This window comes from Salvelinus sp. IW2-2015, linkage group LG32, assembly GCF_002910315.2.
Source record: "Salvelinus sp. IW2-2015 linkage group LG32, ASM291031v2, whole genome shotgun sequence".
Lineage (NCBI taxonomy): Eukaryota > Metazoa > Chordata > Actinopteri > Salmoniformes > Salmonidae > Salvelinus > Salvelinus sp. IW2-2015.
In genome coordinates this window covers 1,532,293-1,560,270 of record NC_036871.1, presented here as the reverse complement: position 1 = coordinate 1,560,270, position 27,978 = coordinate 1,532,293, and the positions used below count along the sequence as shown (strand labels likewise).

Below are 27,978 nucleotides of genomic sequence, written 5' to 3'. Positions count from 1 at the left end.
GCTAATGGGGGGGGGGCAAGGTTAACCTTAAACAAGCCTGCTCTTGACCAAGTTAGCCATCACAAGCTGCTATGGTTAGCCCCAAACCAGGACAATACCTATTCTGGGAGGCTAACATTCATCAAGAGAGCTTAGGCGCTAGCTCACTACCGGTTCAACACAAGGCTAATCTGCTAAACATTTTGAGGGATTTAAAAGTCTGAAAAGCCCTTCATTACAGACACACGTTCATTTAGAACTTATTAACTGAGACAATCTCAGCAGTCAAATCAAGAAAGGGCTTATGGCTCATGAGTTCTTCGTGGCTAAAGGATATGTAATGCCATGAATGAATACATTAGGAAATAAAATGTCATAACTTATCAGACCTGCTGTGCAGTTGGAGGAGGGGGGTGGGTACTGGGGTAGCCATGGAAAGGGTTAATTAAACTTCAACCACAGTATAACAACGTTTCAGAGACTAACACCACAAAGGATTCTAAACACTCAGTGTGAAGATTTGAGGGTATATATATTTTTTTCCTTTCTTTTGGTAGCTAAATATTTCATTATTGATATTTTACTCATAGAAATGTTAACGTGTACACAAGCTGACACTTGTCACTAGTAAGGAGTGGTGGGATTGGGACCTTTATTATTTGGTGGAATTCACTCTTGCCGGCGCTCAACAAATATACTGTGTATGCAAGTAAGAATATAATTAGCTAGAATAATAAATCACCATGCCTTGTAAACCAGGAAGTGTTAACAGAGCCTACCCACCCTCCCCAAAATAAACAAGTTTTTTTTTTTTTTTTTTTTTTAAGACAAAAGTTAAGACTAGATTCTCTCACTGGCTTCTTCAGTCTTCAATCCACATGTGTCACCAGTCACTGATGCCATGGGGTTTGGGTGTGTCTTTCGCGCCACCAAGGAGTTGGTTTCTCGAGGTGGGATCGGCTAGCGTACTCCAAACCCAGGTGCAAATGCACTAGAATGGGTCGGAATATTCACGTCTTCTGCGGGCCTGGCTTGTCTGGTTGGTATAGTTGGTCAGGGGTTTAAACGGACCACGTTTTGGGTTGGCAAATGGAGTGTCAACATATGTTGACTGGGTTGGTGTTATGCGGTCACTGGAAAGCCATTSCTTGTTCTTCAGACCAGGGTGCTCCACCTTCGCACAGTAGTTTGGGCATATGAAAATCCTGCATGGTTTGCCACAGTCACACAGATCAGAGGTGAATTTACTAGTTGGCTAGTCTTTGCAATTTTCCCCTTCTCCCTATCAACCAAAATTACGTGGGCAAACTTGTGTGACTGCATCAGGGTTCCTGTGAGACTTGGGCGACGTCTCGATTCTCCACCCTATCCCAAAGAGTGCACTCGTACACTCCCCCTCATGGATTTCAAAGGAATGGACTGCTGTGAGGAATATGGTGGAAACTCCTTCCAGGCATTCTTGCACCAATCCAATGCATGAGTGAACACTTCAGGAGGTTGGAGAATCTGAAAGTAGCCTTGGCTAGCCCGGGGAGTGGAGGGATCCAGATTGAGTTTGTGTGAAGGTGGGGGACCTGTGTGTGGGGGGCTAGTGCAGGTAATCGTCCACAGCAGCGAAGGCGCAGGAGCCACTTCCAGAGTGTGCCATGATGGACAGGCACTGGGCGGCCTGTCCCACAGCCTGGGCCAGAGGGGGCTGCTTGGGCAGGTTATGAGTCTCTGTGGGGGAGGGTGGGTAGAAAACAGCCATGTAAGGACTACATATCACTCCCATAGGCAATGCATAACACTCAAAATAATTTTTAAAAAGGTAGCTAAGGACACAGCTGAATGAGTAACTTGGGGGGGGGGGGGCTGTGTAAGGGCCTTTGTGTGCACATCTTATTAAAATTAATATAAGACTGATTCAACACCAATTTGAGACTCATACATTTCTATCATTGGGCAATGCATTACACATCATATCCATGACATGGGCCTAGTAACTAAGGACACTAAATAAGTCAGYTCCACATAGCACACCCATAGGCAACGCATAACACCTCCACATACACAAAACAGTAGCTATGGACACCGCCAAATGACTAACTTCTTTACCATGACTCAAATCAAAAGAATTATAACTTTCCATTTATGACCACGTTGGTAATTAACCGCTCCCTCATTCGTTGGCATTTTCAAAGGAAAACGATAACGCCCCGGTCAACGCAAAGCTATACAGAATTAGCATTATTCTAATCAAAATGCTAAATTTACAGGGCCAGTTTCCCAGACAGAGATTGAGCCAAGTTCTAGACTAAAAAGCATGTTCAATATAGATTTTCCATCRAAAGTGCTTCTTAGTCCAAGACTAGTCTTTAAATCGGTGTCTGGGAAACCACCCAAGAGTGTATGCCCCAATGATGTACAACACTTGACTGCTGGCCTAGGAATTGGTTGAGGAGAGGCTCTGACAACCAGTGACAACCAGAGGTGGTGTAGCTACCTAGAATTGCACTGTTGAGTGTGGAACACACCGGTTCCCTCTGGATAGAGTCCAGCTGGTAGCCCACTGGGCTAGTCCACGGGTCCGAGTAGGCCAGCAGACTGAATGCATCCTACAGAGGGAGATGGGACGTGATAAGGGACATACAAATAGAGGAAAAAGACAGCCAAGAAGAACAAGAATTTGGAAGAATGTAAAAATCGTCGCAGGGAAAAGGCAGGGTAGCAGAAACAGCTGTTAATGAGAGATGGAAACAGTGAGTCATGGTACAGTAACCTCAAATTGTACACTAAGTTCAAAGTTGACAACAGATCATACACTGAACAAAAATGTAAATGCAACATGTAAAGTACTGGTCCTGTGTTTCATGAGCTGAAAAAAATTTGGTCCATATGCACAAAAAGCTTATTTTGCTCAAATTTGTTAAATTAAACCACCCACCTGACAGACATATCAAGAAGCTAATTAAACCGCATGATCATTACACAGGTGCAATGAAAGGTCACTAAAATRTGCMGTTTTGTCACAGATGTCTCAAGTTGAGGGAGCGTGCAATTGGCATGCTGACTGCAGGAATGTCCACCAGAGCTGTTACCAGATAATTTAAATGTTAATTTCTCTATCATAAACTGCCTCCAACGTTGTTTGAGAATGTGGCTGCATGTCTAACCGGCCTCACACCACATGTACCCACGCCAGCCCAGGACCTCCACATATGGCTTCTTCACCTTCACCTGTCTGAGGGTGGGGGGAGTATTTCTGTCTGTAATAAAATCCCTTTTGTGGGGAGAAACTCATTCGGATTGGCTGTAAAACCTTGGATGCAGCCATGGGTGGGCAWATCCCTACCCACTGGAGAGCCAGGCYCACCCATRGCTGCACCCTGCCCAGTCATGTGAAATCCATCGATTAGGGCCTAAWGAATTCATTCCAATTGACTGACTTCCTTATAGGAACTATAATTTAGTAAAATCTTTGAAATTGTTCAGTGYGGTAGTGTACTGCTAGAGAAATACTGTTTTGAGATATTGGATGTAGTTGTAGGCTATGTGCAGTGCTGCAATGTTAGACGCAATGTGGTGCGACGTACACGCAAAACATTCACAGCCAAGGTTTTACAGCCATTACATTGAGCCATTGATCTGAAGTCGTTTGAACATAATTGATGGAGAGTACCTGGAGCCATTGATCTGAAGTCATTTGAACATAATTGATGGAGAGTACCTGGAGCCATTGATCTGAAGTCATTTGAACATAATTGATGGAGAGTACCTTGAGCATCTTCTTGTTGACCGAGTTCTTGCCGCATTCTCGGCGTAGGTGCTCACTCATGCTCTGGAGCTCCCGGCCAAAGTGGATCATCCTCTCTATGGCTGCCTGGCTTCCCCCGCACAGCTGCCTCTTGGACTGGGCTGACTCCACCTCTGTGGACACAGAACCAATCAAATCGTGCACATCGCATTCAGCCACTCAGAGGGTTGCTTTGAAAGATGCAGACAAGAGTCATTCATGTCAGTTGTAATTTTTTTTACAAAAAAAGAGGCTGTACATCGGAATATAACAAAAGTGCAATCTGGGAATCTACGCGATGATCATTTCGATTTTGGCTATATACACCCATTGGCATCTTGAATAATAAGTTATGCCCCGTGAGTTTAGCACAACTGTCTTATCGTAACCCCCAAAAGATGCATTACTCCATTGTTTACATTTGTTTGTAAGCAATGTATAGCTTCAAAATGTTARAAACTATCATGTGCATGTCATGGACTGTCACTCACCCATGTCTGCGTCACAGTCCTCTGTCTGGGCACCGTGTTTGGAAGTGCCATTGAAGAAGCCATTGGAGGAGGACTCGGTCACTCCGTTGGTGAAGTGGTCAACCTCCATGTCCACATCAGTACTGGGGGGGGGGGGGGTAAAACAGTAGGTGTGTTTGTGTGGATCCGTTTTAAAGATTAGAAATTCTATTTTATTTGACAGACAAGTAGACAACTTAACATTCATACATTTCAACACACATTGACATCACACTTCCTCAGWTCCACATTTCCAAGTCTCTGCCCCATAAGACTTCAGTTGTTTGTCTTTAAAATAATTTATTTATTTTATTTAAATAATTTATTTAAAATAAAATAATTTATATTTCAATGAAGCATTTGATTCTTCCATTCTCGTAACATTGGAGTATCATTTGAGTTCTAGTACTTATAATCTTGATAACTAATTTGTTATTAGGAATGCAAGCCGATTTGTAAATTCWAAGTTTTSCGCAGTCCCACTGCAATGTAGGTCRATCTTAAACCTGCRTTTTTTGGGTTGTGTGATACRTTGTGTCAATACCTTGTTTTGCAGGTAAAAGTTAAGCAGGCTGTGCAAGACTGTTGGTGTTTACCGTTGTTTATTTTATMTAGTGTTGGATGCATGTTGAGGCGTTTACAAGCTACCTAGTATTGAGTAGGGTGTTCAGTACATAGTCTTATGCTCATGTTCAGTACATTATAGCCTTGTGCATGTTCAGTACCTGGCGTTGGGCTGCTGCAGGCTGTGGCTGCCATTGAGGGAGCTGAGCTCAGCAGCGGGTGCAAGGAGGGCTGGGCCCGGGGGGCAGGGCTTGTGACTGTGGGGGGAGGGGTGGGTCTTACTGGACATCACCCCATTACAACAGCCACCGTCAAATCCTGGGAAGCAACCAGGACAGTCAGATGAAAAACACCATACAAGACACAAAAAGATGAATGGCAAGCTAAATAAAGTGCACCTTAAGTATTTGACTAAATTCATTTGATCCAGGACTGGGTCATGTTCATGGATAAGGTTTAGAAATGTTTTGCAACAAAACAAGAAATGCAATCCTTTTGGACAAGTGCAGGTAGTCCCTCCCTGTTTGTTAGTGTTCTTCCGTTTGGTACCTATTGAACACGCCCCAGGGTCATAGTTATAACGGCACACTGTAGCAAAACATGAAACGGGACAATTTCAAAAAGTACCTTCCTGTTTCAGCCTGTTAAGTGCCTAATGAACACAATTAGGTGTGAATATAAACTGAACAAAAACATAAAATGCAACATGTAAAGTGTTCGTCCCATGGTTCATGAGCTGAATGTCCACCAGAGCTGTAGCCAGAATTGAATGTTAATTTCTCTCCCATAAACTGCCTCCAACGTTGTTTTAGAGAATTTGGCTGTAYGTCCAACCGGCCTCACAACCACACCAGCCCAGGACCTCCACATCCGGCTTCTTCACCTGTGGGATCGCCTGAGACCAGTCACCCGGACAGCTGATGAAACTCGGYTTGCACAACCAAAGAATTTCTGCATAAACCCTCTGAAGCTCATCTGCGTGCTCGTCCTCACCAGGGTCTTGACCTGACTGCAGTTTGGCGTCGTAACTGACTTCAGTGAGTAAATGCTCACCKTCGATGGCCACTGGCACGCTGGAGAAGTGTGCTCTTCATGGATGAATCMCAGTTTCAACTGTACTGGGCAGATGACGACAGCGTATGGCACCGTGTGGGAGAGTGGTTTGCTGATGTCAACGTTGTGGCGAGTGCCTCATGGTGGCAGAGGGGTATGGTATGGGCAGGCATAAACACTACGGACAATGAACACCATAGAATTTTATCGATGGCAGTTTGAACGCAGAGATACCGGGAAGAGGCGCATTGTCGCGCTGTTCATCCACCTCCATCACCTCATGATAATACATGGCCCCATATCGCAAGGATCTGTACACAAGTCGTAGAAGCTGAAGATGTCCCAGCTCATCCATGGCCTGAATACTCAGACATGTCACCCATTGATCATGTTTGGGATGCTCTGGATCGAAGTGTACAACAGCGTGTTCCAGTTCCCACCAATATCCAGCAACTTCGCACAGCCATTGAAGAGTGGGACAACATTCCACAGGCCACAATCAACAGCCTGAGCAACTATGTGAAGGAGATGTCGCGCAGCATGAGGYGAATGKTWWYMMMMCMRRWWRRWTTTTTTTTTTAMGGTATCTGTGACTAACCAATGCATACCTGTCATGGGAAATCCACAGATTTTTCAGTGTATCATACCTGTGAGGTAGGCCTGGGAGCCRCTTGCTTTCTGTCTGGGGCTGCTGAAGGGGCGGGGCGAGCCCGTGTAGCTGTCCTGGGACTTGGGGCTGCGGCCTCCCAGGCAGCGCACCTCGCTGTCCGTCCCATTCACCATCTCGATGAACTGTCTCACCCTGAGAGACAGTGGGATTAAGTGGACAGGGGGAGGGTTACAAAGATTAGGCCTATCCAATACAACCACCACATTAAAAATACAGCATCAATTAAGTACAGAAATACCAACAGACAAGGCTGCACATCAATGTACAGTCTTGCCATTAAAGGGTAAGTTCAGGAATTTACAACCACTTCCAGGGTGAGGAACCATCTAACAACAAGTTGTAATATCCTGAGCTTCCCCTTAGAAGGTACAGTTCCTAAATGTGGCAAAATTGCCTATCCCTCGCCATTACTCACTTCAGCATAAATAAGAGGTTGGGGTTACTCTCCAGTAGGCTGGGGTACAGCTGTTGGGTGGTCTCAATGGCCTCTCCCATTCTGCCTGACAACACCAGCTTCTGGATCTCTGCAAGCACATCCCATTTACATATTGGGAGGAGACTTAGTGTGACATGGCATTTCCCCATTCGTCTCCAAGGGTACGAGAGTGGCAACATTTTAAAGTGTTACGGACAATAATTTATTCTAGGCCCATTCCATTTTGGCCCCTWGGCAGACGTGTCCCTAAGAAATATTGTAATGGCTCCACCTATACCAACTACCCATCAAGTACTTTTACATTTTGTGAATRTAGCATATAATTCTAATATACTCAAAGCAAATACACAAGTCAATGACAGGACACACCCTAAACACATCTTTCACACAAGCATGACTCACTCTGTCGGTTTTTAATGGAGGCCAGTTCCTCATGCACAGCCTGGTCTGTGGATTTGGCAAAGGCTTCGGCTGTGGCACAGTAACTATGGTGGACCAGGTAGGATGCCACCATTCTGTGGAGACAAAGAGGTGGGAGAAACAGAACAGCTCAGAGAGAGAAAATACAGATTACAAATAATGATATGCTGCCTTCAAATGCTGTTGGGAATTTGGAAATACGAGGTTCAGACTCAGAAATAACCACTTAAAAACAAGTTGGGAAATTTGAGATTTAAAAAAAGGTGGCAATAATWCAAGTCAAACCAGTTGCAAAGGCAGATGGGAAATGTAGTTTCCATTGGTGTGTACAGCTACAAGGGAAGGTACTTACTTCTGGATCATGGACTGCCACTCTCCCTCCCTGTCCCCTATGGGGAACCTGTCGATCTGGGCCTGGATCTTAGTCCGCCACTCGCGCATGTAGTCCTCGATGTCGAACACAAATGGGTGCTGGCCAAAGTTGGCATCCACCACTTCCCCAGGGGTCTGCAGCCCCACTGTGGGGTACAGGTTGGGCTGGGGGCACAAATATACTACGATGATTTGTTAAATCACAAACAAATGCTCTTAAAATGTTGGATGCATGGTTCAAACATATGATCTTATTTTCATCAAACCACTCGAGGGGAAAAGTTCCATATAGCCTCTACCACAAGTGAGTGAGTGTATATAATATAATTTCACAAGCAAGATAGATCAAGGAGCCGAGTTGATACCAGGTGTGCATTCACAAGGAACCAAACGAAACTGGGAGGGACCTACCTGAATTTGTCCGCTTAAGAAACGTTTTTGTTCTCCGTTGCAAAACATTTCACTACAGTGCGCAATAATGAACACACTCCAGGACGGGTTATTTTATAAAGGAGCAGATAAACAAAACCACAGCGACATGGTTCAGGATCCTCATCTAACTGACTGATTGATATATATATATATATATATATATATATATATATATATATATATATATACATACACACACATACACACTGTATCTTAGTTTAGCTGGGAAAGTTGGAGTCAAAAGAACTTTACGTCGTCAGCTGTGTTTGAGCATTCAACAAACGCTTCAGACCAGGTAGCTATTGCTCTTTCCAAAGTCAAGACAATATACCGTTAAAAAAGAGCAGAACTTGCCATCCATCAAGAAAGACTCAACCATTACTTGCATGGGGGGGGGGGGGGTGCAACTCGATATTAGGACGGTGTTCCTAATGTTTTGTAGACTCAGTGTATATGGCAAGGTAAACGATCCCGGATAACATTTACAAAGGGGGAAAGACATAGGACTATCCGTACCAAACTTTAAGATGGGACAAAATGTGCCTGGAAATACAATTTTAAACTGGTTTAGACATGATTCTTCTCCCCCATGGCTGAGTAGTGACAAATATGGTGTCTCATATTGGCCTGGAAGAGGTGGTCTTCACTGATATGACCCTTAAAACGCTTTGGTGCTACTATTGCTCACAATTTCTATTTGCCGCAAAGCTTTTTAAATAACCAGATAAAAAAAAAAAAAAAAAGATGATTGTCCACTTCACTAATTGAATATGAACCCCCACATTATTAACTGGAACAGAATATGGAAAAATATGACCTTGACATCCCATAATCCAAACCACCAACTTATTCATTTTAAATTTGTTCAGACAGTATAACATCAAGGAAACATTTTACGATGAAATTTGCCTCTGGCAGAGGGGCGGTTATGTATGCATTTATTTGATTGTTTTTGTACCTGTAACCCCCCTCTGAAAAATGACGACTGAATAAAAGGTTGGTCACAACAAAAAAAGCAGTTCAGGAAATTAAGTGGAAGTTATGGAATGCGAGTTTTACATTGGCATATTCAAGAAATAAAAACAAKCCCATGACGACTTGGGTTGCATTCTCATTCGGCATACTCTGGTAGTTCCCGCCSCGTTTCATGCCTAATGAACATGACCCTGGAGTTAGCAGCKGAGRGATTTCTCAAAGCCCGTTTCATGGTCTAACAGAGAAAGGTCAGCTCCAGTGGAGTTGACGCACATCACCGTAGAGCCCAGAGAAACATGAATGCTGGCTTGTGGCCAACAGTTTCTGCTCAATGGATTATTGTTTTGGCTAAAGCAGTCGTATTTTATCCTCAAACAAGTGGTCATTCTGCTGGTAGGGGGACGGCGCAGCCAGCGCTCACMCCCACCTCAGTGCAGCGAAAAAAAGCAGACATGTAAATTACAAATTTTTTGGGAACTTTCAAATGGCATAAATTATTCAATCTTCACATATTTGTTTTATATTTCAGATCCTCCAGGCAGCAAACACCMTTCAAAATATGCATTGTTAACATTAAAGCTACAGTCTGGGATTTGGGAAGCTRTACAATGTTCAATTAAAATKATTGAYATKTACCCATTGATTCTTTAAGAATTGAATGCATAAAAGTCCAAATGAAATTAGAACAACTGTCCATCATAAGCCAAACTATCACGTTTTATTACTCCACCCATTGTTTACTTTGTTGTTTGTAAACAATGTTCATCTTCAAATAGGGTTCAAACTGGTAGGCCTGATCAACAACAACGAGACAGCCTATAGGGAGGAGGTCAGAGACCTGGCCGTGTGGTGCCAGGACAACAACCTCTCCCTCAACATGATCAAGACTAAGTAGATGATTGTGGACTACAGGAAAAGGAGAACCGATCACACCCCCATTCTCATCGACGGGGCTGTAGTGGAGCAGGTTGAGAGCTTCAAGTTCCTTGGTGTCCACACCAACAACAAACTAACATGGTCCAAGCACACCAAGACAGTTGTGAAGAGGGCACAAAAAAAACGATTTCCCCCCCAGGAGACTGAAAAGATTTGGCATGCGTCCTCAGATCCTCAAAAACGTTCTACAGCTGCACCATCGAGACCATCCTGACTGGTTGCATCACTGCCTGGTATGGCAACTGCTCGGCCTCCGACCGCAAGGCACTATAGAGGATAGTGCGTATGGCCCACTACATCACTGGGGCCATGCTTCCTGCCATCCAGGACCTCTATACCAGGCAGTGTCAGAGGAAGGCCCTAAAAATGGTCAAAGACTCCAGCCACCCTAGTCATACACTGTTCGCACGGCAAGCGGTACCAGAGCGCCAAGTCTAGGTCCAAGAGGCTTCTAAACAGCTTCTACCCCCAAGCCATAAGACTAGTGAACATCAAATGGCTACCAGACTACTTGCATCCCCCCCCTCTTTTACACTGCTGATACTGTTATTATCTATGCATAAGTCACTTTAATAACTCTACCCACATGTACACTGCCATTCAAACGTTTGGGGTCACTTAGAAATGTCCTGGTTTTTGAAAGAAAAGCACACTGAAGACCTGGTACAACGCTGGGTACTACTCCCTTCACAGAACAGCCCAAACGGGCTCTAACCAGAATAGAAAGAGGTGCACCGGGGCCTTCCACTCCTCTTTGTATTCTGGTTAGAGCCAGTTTGCGCTGTTCTGTGAAGGGAGTACACAGCTTTGTACCAGATCTTCAGTTTCTTGGCAATTTCTCGCATGGAATAGCATTTATTTCTCAGAACAAGAATAGACTGACGACGTTCAGAAAAAAGGTCTTTATTTCTGGCCATTTTGAGCCTGTAATCGAACCCACAAATGCTGATGCCCCAGATACTCAACTAGTCTAAAGGTCAGTTTTATTGCGTCTTTAAAATCAGCACAACAGTTGTCAGCTGTGCTAACATAATTGCAAAAGGGTTTTCAAATGATCAATTAGCCTTTTAAAATTATAAACCTTTTAAAATTATTAACACAACGTGCCATTGGAACACAGGAGTGATGGTTGCTGATAATGGGCCTCTGTAGATATTCAATAATAAATGTTTAAAAAGCCATTTCCAGCTACAATAGTAATTTACAACATTGTCTACACTGTATTCCTGATCAATTTGATGTTTTTTATTTAAAAAGTGCTTGTCTTTCAAAAACAAGGACATTTCTAAGTGAACCCAAACGTTTGAACGGTAAATTGCATGTATTACTTCAATTACCTCGACTAACCGGTACCCCCTGCATACAGCCTCGCTATTGTCATTTTACTGCTGCCCTTTAATTACTTGTTTTTGTAGGTATTTTTCTTAAAACTGTATTGTCGGTTAATAAAATGTGATACCATCTCTTGGATATCGTGAAATGTTAGTCCATGCAGCGGGAGTGTGATCAATGAACGAGGGGGATTACATTGCCCTAACCCCATCCCTCAGCTCAGCTGTGGACCAAAACAAGTGGCAGGGGTGTCGTTTAGTTTTTTTTTCAAATCCCAGAATGTAGCTTTTAAAGACAAAATGGCCGGTGGGATAATACTTACCGGTAGATCGGTAAAGGCTATTCCTAGAGTACAGGAGAGAAGATAAAAACATCAACATACATCTCTTCATCTCTGACTGAATATCCTATGTTGGGTACAGGAATGCATGATGCAGCATATCAATTCTATTCAAACCGTGGATGTTCAATTGGACAAAATGTTGCCTCTAAAATACATTAAAGGGTGGGATGAAATGTGATATGCTAAGAAAAAAGTATAGAAATGTGCCTTTACGAGTCAAATTATTCAGACCAGGATGAGACAGAACAATATTGTGTGTCATGTGTTTACATGTGGCGTGTTGTTTGATAGTGATATGTTGTAAATAAATAATTGTTAATAAAAATTAAAAGGTGGGGCAGGCATTATGTGTTAGCTCAGAGTGTGTACATTTTCGTTTTCCGGTTCCAAACTCCAGAACTAGCCTAAGAGACATTTGTCCAATTTAGGAAATCCCCCCCCAATAACTCCACAAAAAGTTCAACTGAATGACACGGCTTGAGTTACATAATGAATTATTACATTAATTCAATTMATTTTTATGTTCTAGAGCAGGTGTSTTCCATACCTAAGCTGTGGCCATTCTTTGTGTAGAAACAGGTGTTGTTGATGAGGTTGACGCAGCAGCCAATCACGTCGCCTGTAGTGAACGTGGGGCCGTAGGGCTGCCCCGTGCCGGAGGAGCAGAACGAGTGGCCGTCATCTCCGTGGTAACCATACGAGTGTTTGTCCCAACCTGAGAAAAACCGCACAGACATTGTCGTCACTCTGAAAGACGCCTCGACTTACAATATAAACTGAACAAAAATGTAAGCACAACATAGAAAGTGTTGATCCCATGTTTCATCAGCTGAGAGAAAAAAAAGAAAAAATCCCCAAATGTTCCATATCCACAAAAAGCAGATTCCTCACCTGTGCTGGGAACAATAAAACACCACTTTAAAAATGTGAATTTGTCAAAACAACGCCTCCAACATCGTTTTAGAGAATTTGGCAGTACGTCCAACTGGCCTCACAACCACATGTAACCACGCAGGGGGAGTAGGGGTTGCTGATGAGTATTTCTGTCTGTATTAAAGCTCTTTTGTGGCAAAAAACATATTCTAATTGGATGGGCCTATGCTCTAAAGGCCCATCCATGCCCAGTCATGTCAAATCCATAGATTAGGGCCTAATGATTTTTTTGTTGTTGACTGATTCTTATATGAACAGTAACTCAGTAAAATCTTAGAAATTGTTGCGTTTATATATTTTCAGTACAAGTACCTCTTCTCTATAAGATAGTACTTTATTAAACCCCAAAGAGGAAATGTGTTTGCACTAACCATCACACACTAGAAGCAACACTTCACCAATGCATCTTAAACTAAATGTTCAGATTAAAAAGGCTCACAGCAGAAGATAAGGAGTATCCGTTTTACACCTGGGTAAAATATAGGCCTATCGATCTGCCATGGCACTGGTTAGATTAGAAGCTCACATTTATTTYAGTATAGGTTTTTAAAAGCTATGACCTAACATGTGTATTGGAGTGTTACGCTAATTAGGTCTTCTGCTATAAATGTCAAAATAATTTAATAATGTTCTCATTTGAAAACTCATACATGTATTAGGTTTCCTAAGAATTAGCCACATTACATTTGACACTTATGTGGGTAATAAGTGTTTTTTTAGCAAGTTAACAACTAGCCATTAGTGATTACTTAGCAGTGCCAGATCATGGCTGTCTGCTGTTTTATACGACTGCGCTGCATTGCTATGCCGTGGCCCTTTGCTGGGCCCGCCCTGTGTCCTGAAGTGTTACAGGATGCATCTCAAATTGCACCCTATATAGTGCACAAGTTTTGACCAGAGCATGTGGGGCACTATATAGGAAATAGTCTACCATTTGGGCTGCAGGCCAGTGTCAGAGAGAGACACCCTGCACTGCCAGATAAACAACCCCCCCCCTCCAACATGTGACCCTGTCCCAATGGTGTCATGTCAGGCCAGATAATAAGCAGCCTGTCTGGCTTCTAAGGSCACACCCACACGACTTTCAGACAATACATACTCAAAGAAAATAGACAATCCACTGAAACACACACAAGAGTATGTTCATCACCAGCACGTCTTCCAGACAATACACACACACAAAAACTAATTCACATAACGCCCCATCGCAGACAGGGACAATTCACAAACCAAACCGTCTTCCAACACACCCGAAGACCAAGGCAGAGTCAACCTTGACACAGAAGCTATAGCTTTCAACATAGTCGCCTTACCAGGGAGTCTGTTCATGTTGACACCTTGAGCCGAGAGACCGATACCCATGTACCTGATAAACAGAAAGATAGCAGGGTCAAAATGTGTGATGATCCAGGCATGTTAACAGTTATAARGTATTGGTTCCGCTGGCTACGGATATCTAAACTGCCTCAAGGGAATTTCATGAATCACACCAACATGATGACACCCTCATGCAAAGGTCAATTCCTAACTGTCCAGAGACGTGATAAGCAATGGAAATCAGGGGTGTGTTCATTAGTGCACACCATAGCAAAAGTTTAATTGCAAATGAAAAAGTGTGTTTCTTAGGCAAATTCAATTTACTCCCTCCCTGTTTTTGTTCCGTTTGGTTCCTAGTGAATACACCCTAGGAAAGAGTTGATAGGCCGATTAGTTGGGGGGGGGTCTAATCTCAGAATCGTTAACCATTACAGGGAACTGATGAGACGTCCTCGATTGAACAAAATATTAACTGTAGACTATGATTAGTGAAGTCAAAAGGGGTTTGCGTGGGTAGAGCCCAATTCTGTGCATCAATCTTACCCATCTCGGCCTTTACTGATGATTTTCACCTCAAAGTAGTAGACCCCGCAGGCAGCTGGGATGGGATGAGTGGCTCGTACGGATGCCGCATCTTTAGGGGTCTTTCCATGACCTGTGGGTGGATGGAAGCGATGGCATGAATGAAACAAGACACCCWGTAATCAATTCAACCCCTAGCTCTTACCCGTAGGCACCGCTTTAGATCTGAAACCATTGGATAGGCGTAAGTAGTATGGCAGAAATTCCCTCTGGCCAATCAGACGGCAGCAATTACAACTAMCATATTGCTTAAACCTATCAGATCTACTAGAACGCGGAGAAATTGGAATTCAGCATTAGGTGAACAGGGGGAAAAAATGCTTTTTCCCCCTAGCGCTGAGCGATTAGTTCCTTTTGAGGTCGATTATATATTTTTAAATCCCTTTGGAATTATTTTTTCAACATTAATTGCACGATGCGGGTTGAATGCTGTAACGGAACAATTAATAAAGAGTCCCATGATGGTAGTGAATGCTTATCACTTAACCATCATTTATTCACATGACTTTAATAAAATATTTACATTTGTTTTTTTATTATTATTATTATTATTATTTAATTCCAAGTCATCTATAGAACTGTTGCCTATGCCCTAACAAAATGTCTTTCATGAATGCTGAATACCAACTATCAAAATCACTTAGATCGTGCATTTCAGGTAGATACCTTGAAGCAACTGCTCTATCCCTCTCAATTGGGCATTCTGGCTTCCTTCGTCTGCCTAACAAAGCAGGTGTGAAAGAAACAAAATCAGACAAGTAGGCGCGCAATGGATTACGGTCATTGTAGTTCATAGCCATTTCTTCTGCACTAAACTACTGTATGTCGACTATTTGGCCTGTTGTGAACTACAACTCCCTCCGTCACACAGTTAAGGTTCGATCTAATTCCTGTAGAGAAATTGCATGATGTGCGCATTGAGCTCACAGGAAAAAAATACAAATAGAACGAGATGTTCAAGTAGTAGTTAAAAAAAATTCAGTTCATTCAAAACCACTATTTTTTATTGCGTGGGGGGAGGGGGAATTCTAATCCACAACAATGGTTAGCCCACATTAGTTGACCACTAATGAGGTGTGGGAGAATATTATTATTTATACATCTTTCCTACATGTGACAGCAGAGTTTTTATTAACACCCACCCGATTGATACTGTGCAACTCATCAGAACATTCTGCCAGCTCGACCTACTTCGATTTCAACAACATTCATTTGGGAAGGTTGTTTTGGGAAAGCCGTTAGAATTGTTCATTCAAAACAGCGCAAGATGACCAAATTACGCTTTGGAAAGATTGCGGACCAAAAAGTAGATTTCTGGTTTAAATATCCATTGTTAACTTAGCATTTAGCGGTAGATATACTTTTGGTCATGTAGTGTGTGGACACCTGCTTATCGAACATCTCATTCCAAAATCATGAACATTAATATTGGGTTGGTCCCCCTTTGCTGCTATAACCGCCTCCACTCTTCTGGGAATGTTTTCCACTAGATGTTGGAACATTGCTGCGGGGACATGCTTCCATTCAGCCACAAGAGCGTTAGTGAGGTCGGGCACTGATGTTGGGCAATTAGGCCTGGCTCGCAGTCGTTGCTCCAATTCATCCCAAAGGTGTTCGATGGGGTTGAGGTCAGACCTCTGTGCAGGCCAGTCAAGTTCTTCCACACTGATCGACAAATCATTTCTGTATGGACCTCGCTTTGCGCATGTGGGCATTGTCATGCTGAAACAGGAAAAGTCCTTCCCCAAACTGTTGCCACAAAGTTGGAAGCACAGAACATCATTGTATGCTGGAGCAATAAGATTTCACTTAACAAAACCATAAAAACAACCCCAGAATTCCTCCTCCACTAAACTTTAGTTTGCACTATGCATTGGGGCAGGTAGCGTTCTCCTGGCATTCACCAAACTCAGATTCCAGTCTGAGTCCAATGGCGGCGAGCTTTACACCACACCAGCCGACGCTTAGCATGGTGTTCTTAGGCTTGTGTGCGGCTGCTCGGCCATGGAAACCCATTTCATGAAGTTCCTGACGATCAGTTTTGAAAAGTGATTGACATTAACCTGTTTATCCACTTGTCCTTCAGACAAGGTGACTGAAAATGTGTTGTTTGATGCAAGAAGCCACTTCATAAAAACACAATTATTCCATTATTATTACAGAGAMTCAGACCATGTATGCTACCCTCTGCCTATTGGCTACTTAGCTTATGCAAAATTCAACTGACCCCTTTAGACAAAAAAAAAAAGGCACAGATCCATATATGGCAATGGTCTATTTGCATATTGGCCTACTGCAGCACCGATTGGTTATGGCGCACAGGCCCCGAGTGGTGCCTGTCAATGCAATAGAATCCAACGCCGATGCGTTCTGGCTACTCCAAAATCTCTCGCATAGTTTGTTTTGTTGCATTGAAAGTGGCTAATATTATGTTGACTCGATCACAATTGCCACAGTTAAGGGAAACGTTGATAGTGTTAACGGGGGAGGGATGTAGAAAGTTGAATGAAGTTCAATCTCTTGCTTCTCTGCGTGGGCTGATATTTATTCTGCGCGGAAGTCCCAGTGGAGCTTTGCGTACGTGCACAGCTTAGAGGTAACATTGTACATAACCTTACAGCTTTGGGAACAGACTTTCCTCATCAATCATATAGCCTAGATTGAAAATAGCATTATGGATGATTGACTTGCCCAGATGGTTTCCAAAACCTACCTGGGCCAGCAGCCCATGTCAAGCCCTGCAAGATCCATAGGTAAGGCTATACAGTGCATAGCCTACAGGTATGCCCGTAATGTAATTCTGAAGTCTAATACATCCACAGTACGATTTCAGATGTCAAATTAACTACATTGTCTTTTGTTGAATTTATATAACATGCAAACCTTACTTGGACTAGATGATGCTAAACACTATGTATCCATCAGTTTCAATGGGGGAATTTAAATTTGAAGGCATACCGCAAACTCCACTATTGTGGCTAACTTCACCAGAGAGGAAGAGGGCCAACTCTGCGAAAATCTCTCCCTCCAGCAGGTGGTGTTTTTGTTGTTTCGCCCACCAAACGTGGAGTTTTGTATGGAGGCCAATGAGTGTTGAATTTGGCCAACAACAAAGAATGTATGGCTTATTTGCTACATGAGGTTTATTTGATCTAATAGAAGTTTCATATTGCTTAAGTGGTTACTAGTGTACTGCTAAGTAGGACACGTGACATCCCGGCAACATTGAGAAAACTTTATCGGAGTTGTCTTGAGATAACTATTCATGGCATGAGGCTAGTAGTATAGCATCCCTCGCCATTGAATACAGGTGGTTGAAATCAACAACCCTCAACGAATAAWAAAAAAAGTATTTCAATAATGAGATGTATCCACCAACACAAAGAAAGGATAGGCGGGAGCTAGACAACCCGCCATGCCGCTTTGTGGTCAACGACTCCCATTGTTTGGGCGAAGAGACATGCATCTTGTCAGTATATCTATAATCTTTGGCCCACCCATCCCTGTGAACATAATGACATGCCCTAAAGTGTCAGTCTCAAGTGACCCGTTGTCATCCAAGTGTGTTCGTTTAAAGTTTGCGCTATGCCTGCCTGATGCAYCAAGGAGCCAGGGTTCCAGTTGACTGCTCCTACAGTTTTGCGTCAGTACTTGCCCAGAAAGACAATTTCCATAGAAGTCAGATTTGAACATTCCTAATAAGGACAGTCATCACCTTTGTGCACAAAACATTCATTGAATTATTCAAATTGTCAGAGGCTTATTTCCAGGTTGTTAAATTCTAATAATTAGCCTAATTTCAGTTTGTGACAAAACAAGCTAGTGTAGAGAATCATTGTACCATCTAAACCACTGAAATATATTTTCCATAACCAAAAATATTGTATTTTCAGCTGTTTGAAGCTGTTGCACAAAACAGAAAGAAGCAAAAATTAAACTTAATGTGAAGCATATAAATAGAGCACAGAACAGAGCTACGGCTTTTTAGCCATGCTTTCAATGAGAATGACAGGTCTATAAGTCATTCCTATGTGAATTTAGTCAGGTGGCCCCAAAAAAACATATCGCAGCTTTAACATTTTATATTCATCCAATATCTGCCAATTTTTTGGATCGTGGCTGCTCCCCTGTGCGCACCGAGTTCAAGTGCGCATGTCAAGTTAGGCTGTGTAAACCGGATATAAAAACGGTCCATGAATCGGCATATGCAAACGCGAATAGATTACTTTGAAAACAAAAGGTCAGGCATTGTCTAGTTCTTATTATAACCTCAGTGGTATGTATAAACACAAGAGGTTGTGTAAAGCCACGATGTTCTCTAGACACATCACATACTATGAAGAGATTGTTTAAAGGGTAAAATGCATGGCCTACACACCCAGAAAGGAAATACACTGTTACACCTTGATGTAGTAGGCCTACATCAAACACGGGGAAAAATACACTTCAGATACCTTTAGTTGGTTGAGGTACAAAGCAAGAGTCTTGATTTTCACTCCAGCCATTGACTTAGTTGMTACTTCCTAAAAATCCACCATGACATAGCAACCGATTGAATATAGTACCTAATATAGGGCATACAGATCCGAAATGGGTAATGCTGAAGAAGCACATCTAGGCTAGCTAGCTAACTATAGGCCTATAGCTAGACGACAGCCTACACAGGATAAGGGCTTTGCCTTTAGGTGTCGTTTTTTGTTTTGTCAGCTTGACAAAGTTAGCTTGCTGATTTATGTGCCAATTTAACTAGTAGGTTAACTAGTAGATTAATTAATTTGTGAACCCTGGGCCCTTGATAAATAAAATTAAAAAACAAGMTAGCAGTGGGCCCTGGCATTATAAATCAGTTAGCCTAATCAGCTAGGGTTACGGGAGGTTTTGGCCGGGGTAGGCCGCCATTGTAAAATAAGAACTAGTTCTTAACTGACTTGCCTAATTAAATGAATGTTAAATWAAATAAAAATTACAAATCAGCGGTTGTGACATGTTTATTTACGGACCTGGTCGAGTCCATCTATGCTAAACAGCTGAAAAACAAATAAGCTAGCCAGTTAGGTAGCAAGGTACAACTGACATGTCAATTATGTTTAAAATATATATATATATCAACTTTTGCTAGTTTTGACAAACAGTTAGCTAGGACTGCAGTTCGTCCAACTGGAAAGCTCGCTGGCGTAACGTTGCTACTTAACGTTCTTGTTTTGGCTGGGGATTTCGCCAGCTGGTTTACAAGATAGCGTATTGTTGTTGATCATTACCAACCTAACTTAGTTAACATTAGCTTGACTGTTTTTAGCCAACTAGTGCTGTCAATTCGTTTTGAGAACGATAACTGCTAAGATTAACTGCGAACGTTGGCTAGCTAAGGTAACGTAGTTAGCTAAGAGTACGGCTAGTTAGCCACTGACATGTAACCTTAGCAAAGTAAGCGGATGACGCTAGCTAACGTTAGCACTCATATTTAATTTCATTCACGCGTCATAGATAGTTACCTTTATAGTGCACTCGAAGATTGTTCTGAGAGAGGCCAATGTAACTGAACTTGTCCTTCGGGCTCCAGGATCGAGGAAGCGGGGTTTCAAGTTCGTTTACCGCTGGATAGAGCCGTCTGAGTTGCTGGTTGAGCTCATTTTCCTGCTCGTTCAGAGCCGAGTCTCCGTGAACAACAACCGACATAAGAAACCCACAGCCCGATGACTGTCCAGACATGGCGAACAAACGGGKTTATTTAAGTTAGAAAGACGTGTCAGCCACCGATTCAAATAACGTAACTAAGTCAAACGCCTCCACAAACTGTCAAGTATTTTAAAAGCTAACGCTGCTAGCTAATGCTAGCCACAAAACAAGCTAGCAAACTAAATACGCGTATTGCAAAAATGGCTCAATATCTGACATTCGCTAAACACATACAACGACAAATTTAACGAAGAAAACCCATCTCGCTAAAGCGTTTTTAGGACAAACTGAAAATATACGACACGATTTATCTCGCAGATATGATTAGAGCTGGTAGACATCGACACAGTATGGCTAACCTCGATCTTTTGTTTGTTGTCGGTGCTAATCCGCACATTTGATTGGTTTAGAGGAGGTCCAGTCACATTTCCTTAAGGACTGGAAAGAACATGCTCAGACACATAACAAACATCAATGTATCCCTCAATGTTCTACCAGGGGTTCTATCCTCACAATGTTCAACAGTTTATTATCTTTAGGCTAATTGGTCTGCAGAAACCCCAACTCTAAATGAAGTAGTTTTCTCTTGGAAAATGGTGAAGTAGTTAAATTGTAATTTCTTCATCAAATAGGGTAGCTAATGCAATGCCAGCAATGACTGTAGGAAGTGGGGTAATTTGAGGTCTAGTCCTACATTTCCATCACTGTGGAAAATGAAAAAGTTATATAAATGAATAAAGAATCGAACGAACATCATTCGTACATTTTATTTACTATTAACACTGTGGTCACACAAATGAAATAAAAATCTATATAATAATCACCTAATAATGCAAATCCAAGTTGAACCTAGCTCACCTACTACATTTTTTCAAATGCTGTCATCCCCCAGGATGATTAGGCCAACTCTTCCTACACTACAGAGATACTTTCACAATTTGCAGCTCGTTTACAGTTTGTTTACAATGAATATGTTTGAAGCTAGTATTAACTGTGGCTTAATGTAGTCTGTCCTGAGTCTGACTAAATGAAACCTGGATGCAGGGGCGTCATGACCCCATTATTTTAGAGGTGGTACACGACGTACATGAGGATGGACGGGAGGTGGTCCAGACGACCCCCCCCCCCCCACTCAAATCAAATGTATTTATATAGCCCTTCTTACATCAGCTGATATATCAAAGTACTGTACAGAAACCCAGCCTAAAAACCCCAAACAGCAAGCAATGCAGGTGTAGAAGCACGGTGGCTAGGAAAAACTCCCTAGAAAGGCCAAAACCTAGGAAGAAACCTAGAAAGGAACCAGGCTATGATGGGTGGCCAGTCCTCTTCTGGCTGTGCCGGGTGGAGATATAAACAAGACATGGCCAAGATGTTCAAATGATCATAAATGACCAGCATGGTCAAATAATAATAATCACATTAGTTGTCTAGTGTGCAACAGGTCAGCACCTCAGGAGTAAATGTCAGTTGGCTTTTCATAGCCGATCTTTGAGAGTATTTCTACCGCTTCTGCTGTCTCTAGAGAGTTGAAAACAGCAGGTCTGGGACAGGTAGCACATCGGTGAACAGGTCAGGGTTCCATAGCCGCAGGAAGAACAGTTGAAACTGGAGCAGCAGCACGGCCAGGTGGACTGGGGACACCAAGGAGTCATCATGCCAGGTAGCTCCTTGAGCATTTGGTCCTAGGGCTCAGGTCCTCCGAGAGAGAGAAAGAAAGAAAGATAGAAAGAAAGAGAGAGAATTAGAGAGAGCATACTTAAATTCACACAGGACACCGGATAAGACAGGAGAAATACTCCAAATATAACAGACTGACCCTAGCCCCACGACACAAACTACTGCAGCATAAATACTGGAGGCTGAGACAGGAGGGGTCAGGAGACACTGTGGCCCCATCCGATGATAACCCCGGACAGGGCCAAACAGGCAGGATATAACCCCACCCACTTTGCCAAAGCACAGCCCCCACACCACACTCCTCCGGATGTAGGAGAATTTAGCATTTTTCAAACACCTGAAACACCTATTTTTCTGCATAGGTTATCTAAGCATACCTCTTTACATGTTCAATTGTTCTTTACCTTGCTAGCAGGCATGACAGCTAAGGGACCTGGCTGGTCCAGGTGTAAAAAAATGCACCCCYCTCCTCAACATTAAAGATATTTTCACATGACCCTCCCCTTCTACTGTAAAATAAATGTAACACCCTCCCCCCTCATAGAATTAACTACTAATAATGTTTACGACCAAAAATAATAATAGTTGCGACCCTTTTTWAAAATAAATATGGATATCGACTTTGCCACTTCAGCATGCTTTTGTGGCAGAGTCGATGCCATGCAGGGCTACGGGCCAGAAGGTTGAGGGTTTGCCGACCACCACTGTCCCTACCTGTTTCATTACACTTCGATCAGAGCCAGCTGCAGAAAATGATCAGCTAGGGGGAAATCAGATTTAACATTTTGATGCCATATTTATAATTATATAAAATATATGCAACACATTTTCCACCAACAGGTTTCTGTGCAAATGCACCACACAACCAATAAACAAAGAATACCGATTTCGGGCACTTCAATATCATAGTTTTCGTTTTCAACACCACAATAAATAGACAATCTCAAGAAACAGAAAATACATCCGACCCTATCTTGTAGAATTACCCAGTATCGAAGGCTTGGCTTGACAATTTTTGAATGTCATTAAACATTTTGGTGATTTGTGGCAGATGTCTCTTTCCATTCATCAATTGGCTGCTTCAAGAGTTTGGATTGATTGATTTTATTTGTCAGTAAAAAAAAKACATTCTTACAAGCTTGTTTGGCTGGTAGCTTATTCTTTAGATCTTTGGGGCTGCTGGTGAACCATGATGTGCAGGCATAATCAAAGTGAAAGTCTTTAGGGTGTCATGGAGCCGGGGGAGATGGCTGCCGTTTTACGGACTCCTAACCAATTGTGCTATTGTGTGTGTTTTTTCGCGTTATTTGTAACTTATTTGTACATAATGTTTCTGCCACCATCTCTTATGACCGAAAAGAGCCTCTGAATATCAGGACAGCAATTACTCACCTCGTACTGGACAAAGATTTTTCTTTAACGAGTCAGACGCGTAGGATTTACTTCAGTCACCCAACAAAGCCTAAATCCCCGTCATTCACATGAGAAAGAGACGGAGATATCGGGGACGTAGGTCGGGGTGCCTTGTAAGGATCCGACGGTGAGTGGGTAATCTGCCTATACCATCAGTCCTATTAGCCAACGTAGAATCATTGGATAACAAAATAGGCGAGCTACGATCACGAATATCCTACCAACGGGACATTAAAAACTGTAATATCTTATGTTTCACCGAGTCAGGGCTGAATGACATCATGGATAACATACAGCTGCATTGACAAGATAGAACAGATGCCTCTGGTAAGACAAGGGGTGGCGGTCTGTGTATATTTGTAAACAACAGCTGGTGCAAGAAAATCTAATATTAAGGAAGTCTTGAGGTTTTGCTTGCCTGAGGTAGAGTATCTCATGATAAGCTGTAGACCCCACTATTTACTAAGTGTGTTTTCATCTATATTTTTTGCTGTCTATTTACCACCACAAACCGATGCTGGCACTAAGACCGCACCCAATGAGCTGAATAAGGCCATAAACAAACAGGAAACGCTCATCCAGAGGCGGCACTCCTAGTGGCCGGGGACTTTCATGCAGGGGAACTTAAATCTGTTTTACCTAATTTCTACCAGCATGTTAAATGTGCAACCAGAGGGGRAAAAAAAAAMYTWSRMCMMCYTTTACTCCACACACAGAGATGCGTACAAAGCTCTCCCTCACCCTCCATTTGGCAAATCTGACCATAATTCTATCCTCCTGATTCCCGCTTACATGCAAAAACTAAAGCAGGATGCACCAATGACTATGTCAATAAAGAAGTGGTCAGATGGCTTCATCAATAAGTGCATCGATGACATCGTCCCCACAGTGACCGTATGTACATACCCCAACCAGAAGCCATGGATTACAGGCAACATCCCCACTGAGCTAAAGGGTAGAGCTGCCGCTTTCAAGGAGCGGGACTCTAACCTGGATGCTTATAAGAAATCCCACTATGCCCTCCGATGAACCATCAAACAGGCAAAGCGTCAATACAGGACTAAGAATGAATTGTAATACACTGGCTCCAAAGCTCGTCAGATGTGGCAGGGCTTGCAAACTATTACAGACTACCAAGGGAAGCACAGCCACCAGCTGCCCAGTGACACGAGCATACCAGACGAGCATCAGCTGTTCCAGACGACTGTGTGATCACGCTCTCTGTTACGTGTACTTTATACCTGTGTTCACTGTTTCTCCGTTGACTGTTCGTCTTGTTTGTCAAGTCAACCAGCGTTTTTGTTAACAGCTCCTTTTCTCACCCTCCTGGTTTTGGCCTTTTCATGTCCTGACTCTGAGCGGAGTACCAGGACCTCCGGGAGGTGTTCAGCAAGGCCCGCGCCACTTCGCTCCCGCCGCACCGACCTTATGACTGCGTGATTGACCTTCTCCCTAGCACAACTCCRCCCCAGGGACGACTGTACTCTCTGTCGGGATCAGAGACCAAGGTGATGGAGACATACATTGGGGACTCTCTTGCTGCAGGAATCATCTGTCCTTCTCCCACTGGCGCAGGGTTCGTCTTTGTGGAGAAGGACAAGACCGTGTGCCAGTTCATCGACTACCGGGGTCTCAACGACATAACGGTGAAGAACCGCTACCCGCTACCACTCATCTCCTCRGCCTTCGAGGGGATGGGTAGCACCATGTTTTCCAAGCTGGATCTACGGAACGTCTACCACCTGGTGCGGACACAGAAAGGGGATGAGTGGAAGACTGCCTTCAACATGACCAGCGGTTACTACGAGTATCTGGTCATGCCATTTGGCCTTACCAATGCCTCTGCTGTGTTCCAGGCTCTAGTCAATGATGTTCTCCGCGACATGTTGAACCGGTTCGTCTTTGTCTACCTAGATGACATCCTCATCTTCTCCCGTTCCACCCAAGAACATGTGCTCCACGTCCGGCAGGTTCTCCAACGCCTCCTGGAGAACCAGCTGTTTGTAAAAGCAGAGAAGTGCAAGTTCCATCGTTCCACCATCCGTTTTCTGGGTTTCATCATTGCCTCAGGGAGTGTGCAAATGGATCCCGTGAAGGTGAGAGGGGTGGTGGATTGGCCCCAGCATGTGCCGCGTTCCCCATTATCCCCTGTGTATTTATACCTGTGTTCTCTGTTTGTCYGTTGCCAGTTCGTCTTGTTTGTCAAGTCAACCAGCATTTTTGTTATCAGCTCCTGCTTTTCCCAGTCTCTCTTTTTCTCACCCTCCTGGTTTTGACCCTTGCCTGTCCTGACTCTGAGCATGCCTGCCTGACCACTTTGCCTACCCCTGACCCTGCCTGCCGACCTGTACCTTTGGCCCACCACTGGTTTACTACTGACTCTAGCCTGCCCTGCCCTAACTTTTGCCTGCTCATGTTGGAATATTAAACCCTTGTCAATTCGATGTGTCTGCACCTGGGTCTTACCTTGATTCCTGATACTCCACACCGCCCTTTCCCTCCTAGACAAAAAGAACACCTACGTGAGAATGCTATTCATTGACTACAGCTCAACGTTCAACACCATAGTGGCCTCAAAGCTCATCGCTAAGCTAAAGACCCTGGGACTAAACACCCCCCTCTGCAACTGGATCCAGCCCCGAAACCTGAAGGATCTGGAGAAGGTCTGTATGGAGGAGTGGACCAAAATCCCTGCTGCAGTGTGTGCAAACCTGGTCAAGAACTACAGGAAACGTATGATCTCTGTAATTGCAAACAAAGGTTTCTGTACCAAATATTAAGTTCTGCTTTTCTGATGTMTCAAATACTTATGTCATGCAATAAAATGCAAATGAATTACTTAAAAATCATACAATGTGATTTTCTGGATTTTTGTTTTAGATTCCGTCTCTCACAGTTGAAGTGTACATATGATAAAAATTACAGACCTCTACATGCTTTGTAAGTAGGAAAATCTGCAAAATCAGCAGTGTATCAAATACTTGTTCTCCCCACTGTATACAAAACACTGGGCTGTACCSAAACAAAAAAGTGAGGGTAAACCTTGAACGACACGATACCCTTAATACACAATATATAAAGCATGCAGCATAAAAGCTGCACCAATGCATAGGTACTGACACGACCAACGGACATGGGAACAATAACCGACAAAGACAGAGGGAACAGAGGGCACATATATAACATACTAATCAGGGGAAATGGGAAYCAGGTGTGTGTAATCAGACAAGACAGTCCGGGGTTGATATTAATGAGTCCCGTTCAGTGAAGCCTAGAAAGCCGGTGACGTAGACCTCAGGAACTGGTGAACAGAATGAGTAGCAGTACCGGGGGGATCCGTGACAGTACTCGGCGCATGTGACAAATACAATTTCATCTGATTTGTGAATTGGCAACAGATTTTAATGCAAATATTCAAAAATCTTTATAAAAACAATATGCCATTTCAGAGTTTCCTTTAGGAAAATTTGATCATAAAAATAAAGAAAAACCCTTGAATGAGCAGGTGTGTCACACGTACACATTCATGGGTTTTTCTTTTTTTTGTACTATTTTCTATATTGTAGAAGACATCAAATCTACGAAAAAACACATGGAATCATGTAGTAACCAAAAAAGTGTACAAATCAAAATATATTTTATAGTAGCCATACTTTGCCTTGATGACAGCTTTGCACACTCTTGGCATTCTCTCAACCAGCTTCACCTGGAATGCTTTTCCAACAGTCACAGTCTTGAAGGAGTTCCCACACATGCTGAGCACTGGTTGGCTGCTTTTCATTCACTATGCGGTCCAATTCATCCCAAACCATTTCAATTGAGTTGAGATCAGGTGTTTGTGAAGGCCAGGTCATCGGATGCAGCACTCTATCACTCTCCTTCTTGGTCAAATAGTCCTTACACAGCCTAGAGGTGTGTTGCGTCATTGTCCTGTTGAAAAACAAATGATAGTCCCACTAAGCACAAACCAGATGGGATGGCGTATCGCTTTGGTTGCCATGCTGGTTAAGTGTGCCTTCAATTCTAAATAAATCCCTGACAGTGTCACCAGCAAAGCACCCCCACACCATCACACCTCCTCCTCCTCACCTCCTCATGGTGTCAACCACACGTGCAGAGATCATCCGTTCACCTACTCTGCGTCTCACAAAGACACGGTAGTTGGAACCAAAAATGTCAAATTTGGCTCATCAGACTAAAGGACAGATTTCCACCGGTCTAATGTCCATTGCTCATGTTTCCTGGCCCAAGCAAGTCTCTTCTTCTTATTGGTGTCCTTTAGTAGTGGTTTATTTAAAGCAAAATCGACCATGCAGGCCTGATTCATGCAGTCTCTTCTGAACAGTTGATGCTGAGATGTGTCTGTTACTTGAACTCTGTGGAGCATTTATTTGGGCTGCAATCTGAGGTGCAGTTAACTCTAATGAACATATCCTCTGCAGCAGCGGTAACTCTGGGTCTTCCTTTCCTGTGGCGGTCCTCATGAGAGTCAGTTTCATCATATCGCTGAATTCTAGCCACCCAGACATTTTATGAATTTGGCTTTAAGCTAGCCACCTAGATTAGGTTCCCAATTTCACG

At 43.1% G+C, this 27,978-nt stretch overlaps 1 protein-coding gene and 1 long non-coding RNA gene across 2 annotated transcripts in view; one reads left to right on the top strand and one right to left on the bottom strand.

Moving 5' to 3' along the window:
* The window catches only part of LOC139023444 (uncharacterized), a 295,267-nt gene that overhangs the window by 84,554 nt on the left and 182,735 nt on the right, over positions 1–27,978 (top strand). The window lies entirely within an intron of this gene.
* ranbp9 (RAN binding protein 9) lies at positions 612–20,685 on the bottom strand. Its single transcript, XM_023977583.2, has 14 exons — positions 20,121–20,685; positions 14,590–14,701; positions 14,043–14,095; positions 12,344–12,511; positions 11,776–11,798; positions 7,759–7,943; positions 7,389–7,501; positions 6,966–7,074; positions 6,528–6,682; positions 4,989–5,145; positions 4,246–4,367; positions 3,737–3,888; positions 2,465–2,576; positions 612–1,698 (listed from the first exon to the last, which is right to left on the bottom strand). Exons 1-14 carry the CDS (start codon positions 20,335–20,337, stop codon positions 1,568–1,570), a joined length of 1,809 nt encoding a protein of 602 aa, XP_023833351.1. The 5' UTR covers positions 20,338–20,685; the 3' UTR covers positions 612–1,567.